We start from the raw sequence: 7815 nt of genomic DNA, 5'->3' as shown, positions 1-7815 counted from the left end.
TCTGAACTCATCACTCTATGGACTCACCAGTCCATATCTATCTATCTATAGAATTGATAGTAGTTACATTTCTCCAACCCCATCCATCAGCAGTTTACCAAAAACATGGCGGGGAGCCCGCTTTGTTCTTGTTTGAATTACAGATTGCACCTTTAAAGAGGGTCCCATAGCCTGGATTAAAAGATTGAAGAACTGGATAATACGACTTTCCTAAAGAGCAGGAGAATAATACTCTAATGCTTGCTAAGCATTGTTTTTTTCCTCCATAGTCTCTATGAGTTATGTAGGATTCTCTATATTGCTCTTAGCCAACTGTAAGTATAAGTGATGAAAAACTGACAATAAAACATTTTTTCATTAATCCCCATTTACCAGGGAGTCCCACTGAGATATAAAGTCTCTTTCCCACAGAAGACCAGAGATGAGCAGAATGTCCTCTGTCTTATCCCCAGGCACCCCTGTGGTGCTGTTCTGTCTCTTCCTCCGCTCCGCCGAGGGCATCTGTTCAGTCTGCCTGTGTACCGCTGACTCCCTGAGCTGCGGCTTCACTGGCCTGACCAAACTGCCGTACCTCATACCTCACACCACCGTCACTCTGGACCTCAGCCACAACCGACTGGCCCGGCTGGGCCCGAGCAGCTTCTCTGGGCTGCCCAAGCTGGACACCCTCCGCCTGGCCCACAACCAAATCACTACCCTGGGCCCCGGGGTCTTCCACAACGCCTCAACCCTCAGGCACCTGGACCTATCCTCTAACAAACTACGTGTGTTCGAGCAGCACTACCTTCAGGGCTTGTGGAGGTTGGAGGAGCTGCTCCTGTTCAACAACCGCCTCACACGTGTGGAGAGCGGCGTGCTCGCCGGTCTGGGTAACCTCAAGAAGGCCTACTTCAGCCTCAACCAGCTCACGGACTTCCCTTTCTTCTCCATCCAAGACCAGAGTCACCCGTTTCTGACCATGCTGGACCTGTCCTCCAACCGGATTAACTCGCTACCGTGGGAAGACGTGACGGCTCTGCCGGTGTCCTTGCAGAAGGGCCTGTTCCTCCACAACAACTCCCTGGTGTGCGAGTGCTCCATGTACACCGTGTTCTGGCACTGGGAGCTGAGGGGCTTTGACTCAGTGAAAGACTTCATGGACGAGCACACCTGTCTGATCTACGGGGAACCCCGCGCCTCGCTCCGATTCCTCAGACACACGCGGTATTTCCAGAACTGCACCTGGGGAAAGGCTGTCCCGCTGCCTATAGCTGTCATCATTTCCAACCTGGTGGTGGACGAGGGCGAGAGAGTGCTTCTGGATTGCCAAACTCCTCTCAAGGGAAAAGACCTTTCGTTTACGTGGATCTCACCTAGCCAGGAGGACTTCTCCCAGACGAGCGTTAACGACACTCTAATTAACCTCTTGCCCAACGGGACGCTGGAGATCTCGGCGGTCAAGTCGATCGACTCGGGAGTGTACGTGTGCATGGCGACGGACTACAAGCAGATGCTGAGCGCCAACCGGGAGGTGAACGTGACCGTGGCCCGCGCCGCGGTCGAGTCGTTCAACACGGGTTACACCACCTTACTGGTCTGCGTGGTGACCCTGGCCCTCATCCTCATGTACCTCTACCTGACGCCGTGCCGCTGCAGGTGCTGTAAGCAGCCCCTGGCCCCGGCTATCCCCAACCCCGCCTACGACCCCACCCTCTCCATCTTCTCTCCCTCGGTGGGCCCCAAGGGCCACAGTAACAAACACGTGGTGTTCATGGAGCCGATGCTGGAGGAACAGAATGGGGTACTGAGGGCTAACCTGGCTACTGAGCCGCCAACACTGCAGTGGGAGTGGGACATCACAAGACTTACCTAACCTGACTATCCACTGATAGCGCTATAGTGGGCAAAAGGAAAAAACTCTTACAGCAGCTTACTGTAGAAAAGGCTGGAAAAGAACTAAACTGCAGTATCACCCTTTCTCTTTCCTGACTTTTGCCCTGCCAGAAATCATCAGTGATGTTTGATTCAGGGCTAAAGCAACAAGACCATTATCTGTAATTCACTCTTTCCTCCCCTCGTTCTTGTTTGGAGGGCCAGTGTTCTTTGGCAATATCATTGTTATTATACTATGCTATTTGGGAGGGATAGAGTGATTGAATGATACCTCAGTCTTAACAAAAATACTATGGAATCATTATCTGTTCTCAGATATCAGTCACTAGCCATCTTTTCCTCGGATACATACTGGAGAACATTCCTATTGGGAGGTTTGAGCAGGGCAGTGACAGGTTCCCGAAATGTATGTGTATGAACTGTACATTCAGTAGATTTATCAAAGATAATTAGATTTTTGTATCTAGGGAGTTGAAGTGGATTATAGTTGATGTAGTAGAGGAATGTCATGAACCCTTTAGGCTACCACTGTATATCCAACCTTCTGACCCTCAAGCGCTTAATAAACCATAGAGACTTTTATGAACATGTGTGCCTATTATTGTTGGGACTAAAAGCAGGCATCAATCATTACCAACAAATAGAAAAGAGATTAACCAGAACAGGAATCAACATATTGATATTATTCTAAAATTGATTGAAATTCGGACCAATAACTTTTATATTCAGGCATGAATATAAAAGTTGCCAGTATAGTTTCCATACTGCAACTCCAACAGATCTCATATGGACTTGTTGCATTGCAATCTCAAATCAAATTGTATTTGTCAAGTACATCGTATGCAGGCGATATATAATATATAATTGACATAGTGAAATGCTTTGGGATCTTGCACCTCGCTCAACAACAATCGACAACAATCAACAATCAGTAATACAATATAATATGGTAATATTCTTTTAAAAAGTGACAATAGTAGTTCATAAGAGTGTAGTGTAAGTAGCAACAAGAATAATGATTCTCACTCAGTCAATCAATGCTCCTGTTTATCTAGCATAGACAGTACAAGACACAAATAAACACCCCCATTGGAATGCACTTCAAAAGGCTGGATCTCTTTAATAAACCCGAGCAGAACACTTTGAACATTTAGGAACAAACACGATAAATGTGAACTGAAGTGACACATGGCAGCATGACGTGCTGCCACTCCCTTCCACCAAATCGGAAGCTAAACAGGACGCTTTGTTCTTGATTTGGTTTGTTGTTTAAATCCAACAGCTTGAATGGCATAATTATACACCGCAACATCAGAGATGATGGATGGAAGGGGGAAGGGTACAACAGACATGCATGTACGGCTATGATAGGGGATTCACTAAAGCTAAAGCCACAGGGGCGAGAGCATTAGGTTAATGGCGGAGACTAGGGAGAGCAAATGGATGGCTAGAGAAATAGGGATATTGAAAACCTTGCGAGTCCCAAGGAGTGATCTCAAGGAAAAATAAACTAATCCCTTTGAGACTAAGCCTCTCCAAAGAAGTCCACTAACATCTTTAGATTGTCTTTTAATCTTGACGAAAACTTTGGGTTGGGGCAAAGGATGGGATTGGGATTGAGATTGGCAAGGCAAGGCAAGGCAAGTTTATTTGTATAGCACATTTCATACAACAGGGGCAATTCAAAGTGCTTTACATACATTATTTAAAATTACAGCAAGAGGAGCATAAGAAAATAAAAATTACAATGAATAAAAGCAAATATAAGAAGTAAATTATTTTGTTTAGGATTATATAATGATCATATAATGTCAGGCAGATGACGTCAGTAGCCATACATTTCTCAAAGAGGAGTAAGTCATTTAGATAAAAAGCCTGGGTTTAATACAGTATATAATCCTTAATCTGCATTCATGTGTGAGGCGAATAATAACATTAATAATAATATTGTTGTGGTGCAGTCCGACTCTGAATCTGAAGTGCAAATCGTGACTCATAATCATCTTCATCACCAACAACATTTCACACAACAAAAGTGGAACAAAGGAAGGAGATAAAGTGCCTGTACATTCGAGACACAAGAGAGACATGTCCACTCTGGATGCCACAAAAAAAAGACATCATCACCTCTACAATCCCGATTGAAAACTTTAATATAACCCTCTGAATAACCTGGTAAGGCTCAAGGTTCAAGGTTCAAGGTTCATGGTTGAGGTTAGAAGTTCTGTCATCTCAAAACCCAGAATTCTATTGAAATGGATAGTCTGATTTAGTGACACTTTCTGAAAACATGGCCCTGGACCAGCATCACAATACCAATGATAAGCATCTCATTCTAGAATGGCATAATCTGCTGCTATTGAGGCACTTGCAGTTTCATCCTGTATTAGTGTTTTTCGTGACCACTTTTTTTTTTTCAGGGACTATATTGCATGGGAGATGAGTTGGGATGAGGTCAGGTTATAGAAGATTAGTGATAGTATAAATCCAGGTGCTTTGTACATTTTCCTTTTCTAAATCCCTCTAATCCCTCCCCCCCCCCCCCCCCCTCCATCCTGGCAGAGAACACACAGCTGGGTTGGCATTCATGTTGTCTACTATGATGAGTGGTTAAGGACACAATGTGATGACATTCAGAAAATGGTGGTTCCCTGTCTTTTTATGGAATACAAGAATTATACAAGAATAATTATACAAGTGCATAAAATATTATACCCTTGCTATGACACTCTTAAAATTAGAATTCAAAAATGCAAAAATTGTCAACAAATCACTCAATAAGTTGAATTGCGTCCATCTTAATGCAAGGATAATAGTTCATGTAATTTTGATGCAGCTATCACTTTTCTACACACAAGAGATGGTGTGGAAACTACATTGCTGGATTTGCACTAAACGTAATGCTTTGTAGTAAAACCAGATAAACATATTTCCAGTCACTTTCTTTGCTGTATCACTTGAATTCATCGTTGCAAACACAATTCTGGATATGAGATATTTTATTTTCCATTAAGGGACTCTTTTTCTTCTCTTTTTTTTAGACCAATTTTGTAAAGTGACTGTGATGATGATGTCCCATCGACTGTGCTTTTTCCTCTCTACCGCTCTCTTTCTCTCTAATGAATATTATTGAAATGTCTAAAAATGTGTTTTCACTGTCATTCCGGGGTATCGTGTGTGGATTGATGGCAAATAATATTTTATTTAATGCATTTTAAATTGAATATATATATATATATATAACACAACAGAATGTGGAAAAAGTGAAGGGGTCTGAATACTTTCCAAAGACACACACACACACACACACACACATATATATATATACAGTATATATATGTATATATATATATATATATATATATAGAGAGAGAGAGAGAGAGAGAGAGAGAGAGAGAGAGAGAGAGAGAGAGAGAGAGAGAGAGAGAGAGAGAGAGAGAGAGAGAGAGAGAGAACCATATTATAAAAGCAGCAATCAAAGTCTTGGAAGGGTATACCAGCCAAGATGTGTCCTAAGGCCAGCTTTAAAAGACAGTCTGTCTGAACAGCCCGGGAATTAGTATGGCTACCAAGCGTACAGTGCAGTTGACTCAGGACGCAGCCTCATGCATACAGCTATATCTCAGATACAGTATAATATAGTCAATCACTGTATCTTATTTGAAGACTAAAATGAGGCTCCCAAACATACTGTAGCCATGATTGAACCTAATGTAAAACCTACAGTTCCAAAAGACTGCTCACCTCACTGCTTACTGGTGCTGACAAACGCATAGGAGCTCTCTCTCTATTGTGTAACTATTAAAGCTCTAAATGGTTGGTCATAGACTCATGCTCTCTCACACTGCTTTGTTAGATCATGTACAATGTTTCCCCCCCCCCCTTCCAGCCCACATAGGCCTGTGCATCCAGAGATCAGAAGTTCAACTGCAGACAGTAATGTAGCTGGATTTCGAAAATATAACGGGCTTTAAAGACTCTTTACGGCAATCTAGAATGAATGAAGACATTACTACAACAAATTACAAGGATGTATAGGGATTTAAAGGCCACTTGATGCCTGAAAAGATACCCTCCACCGAAGTAAAACACCCCATTACGCTTCAATTATTGCATGTAGTCCTTTTCTATATCTAGGCTATTTGTTTTCCAGGGTTTTGGGTGGAATCCAAAGGACTCAAAATGATTTTGTTTCAGGAATCCAATTACCGTGCATGAAGAGTTTTACTCTGAATAGCGGAAGTGGAATTGCATCCACAGCTGAAGGGTTGCCCTCTCTGCCAATGAGTGTATTATTGAACTGTCAAAACGGCCATCAGCGAAGAGTGGAAGCAGTCAGCTGCAGCAGGCATTCCTTTCGTTCTCCAATCTTACTCTAGGCATTGTGACACCCACAGTGGCTCAGTGATGATGGCACTATGTCACGTATTCCACAGTCCTACAGCTACCACTAGCCTTAATCCCAATCCATATTAGGACATCACATTACCTGTGTTTTAAAATCGCTGCACTGGCTACCTGTTAGTCGTAGAATTCGTTGATTTTAAGATTATTTTATTGGTTTACAAAGCACTAAATGGTCTTGCTCCCGACTACATATCTGACATGGTTTTAAGATATATATATACCCACTAGATCCCTCAGGATCCTCTGGTACTGGTCTCTTGGTTGGTCCAGGAGTCTGGTCTAAGACCCATGGCGAGGCTGCTTTTAGCCACTTTTAGCCACTATGGCCCGAGACTGGAACAATTGTTGCACTTTTCATTATTATTGATCTTGTATGCTCCTTTTTTATTGTTTTATGATGTCTTCGTCTTCTTATTTAATGTATTGATGTCCTTGTCTATTGCATGTTCTTTTCATGTGTTTATGTGTTGTGCTGCTTTTGCTGTGATGTATTTTGCTTTTTCTTTTGATATTAAGTGCACTGAGACACCTTGGTGTGATTCTGTCAAAATCAATAAACTAAACTAAACTTACCGGAGGACTTGAGGGTGGCTGAGAGTGTGGATATCTTTAAAAGAAAACTTAAAACACACCTTTTTAGCCTGGCTTTTATCTATGTCAACTGCCACTTTTACTATCTTATCTTCTTTCTTTTTTTTCCTGATTTAATTGTTATATTTATTTTATTTATTTCGTTCTACCTCTTGTTTTATTGTATTGTAGTTTATTTACTATTGTTTTTTATGTTCAGCACTTGGAGTTGCATTCAATGCATGACTTGTGCTATATAAATACAGTTAGATTGATTGATTGATTGATTGATTGATTACCTGGGGCACTGTGTCTGCCTGGGACATGTCATGACTTATTATCAGAATCACAACGAGAAACAATTCACTTCGCAATACAAAGCGATCTAGACTACCGTCCCATTTTGGGGGACGAATGTGATATTGATTTTGACAATTGACATATGTTACCTAGCTACACAGACTGTGTGTGACCTATATGGAGTAGTGTTGTTTGCACGTCTCATTCTTCTTGCATGATTCAGGATGCAAGTTTTGTTGCAGCGATTGGACATCCCCACGGAAGACCATACTGGCTCCCTCTCTTAATGACTCTATAAAGCATCTGGGTGTCTACCTCTCTGGGCCAAATGGAGGGTCCCAGTCCAGACAGAGCACATTCAGACACGCCATAAGCCAAACTCGAATGTAAAATCATGCTGGATATCATGAGCAACTCATCCCTCATGAGTATGAGTTGAGCACGAAATGCAGGACTCACCTGTCCCTGATGTGGGTGCAGGTGTCATGTGCTCAAAGCAGATCTGTTGGAGCCTCACTGTACGAGAGCGTAATACAACCTCTGCCAATGGGTGTGAATCGGTGGAGGCTGGTGGAGGTAGAAATCGGAGGACGGGCTCATTGTAATGCATGTAACGGAATCAGGAATGGTATCAAACAAGTATGTTCCATTGTGCTCCTCATTCCA

The 7815-nt window shown here is 42.5% G+C and overlaps 1 protein-coding gene across 1 annotated transcript; it reads left to right on the top strand.

The window, feature by feature from the left end:
- Positions 1-430: 430 nt before the first annotated feature.
- On the top strand, positions 431-1852 carry LOC308160304 (amphoterin-induced protein 3; the record flags this gene model as incomplete). Its single annotated transcript, XM_080534222.1, has 1 exon — positions 431-1852. One exon carries the CDS (start codon positions 431-433, stop codon positions 1850-1852), a length of 1422 nt encoding a protein of 473 aa, XP_080390348.1.
- Between the last annotated feature and the right edge of the window lie 5963 nt (positions 1853-7815).

The sequence above is a fragment of the Nansenia antarctica genome (assembly GCF_963989245.1).
Source record: "Nansenia antarctica genome assembly, chromosome: 6".
In the NCBI taxonomy this organism is placed as follows: Eukaryota; Metazoa; Chordata; class Actinopteri; order Argentiniformes; family Microstomatidae; genus Nansenia; species Nansenia antarctica.
Note: the sequence above shows the minus strand (reverse complement) of the source record. Positions and strands in the feature narration are given on the sequence as shown.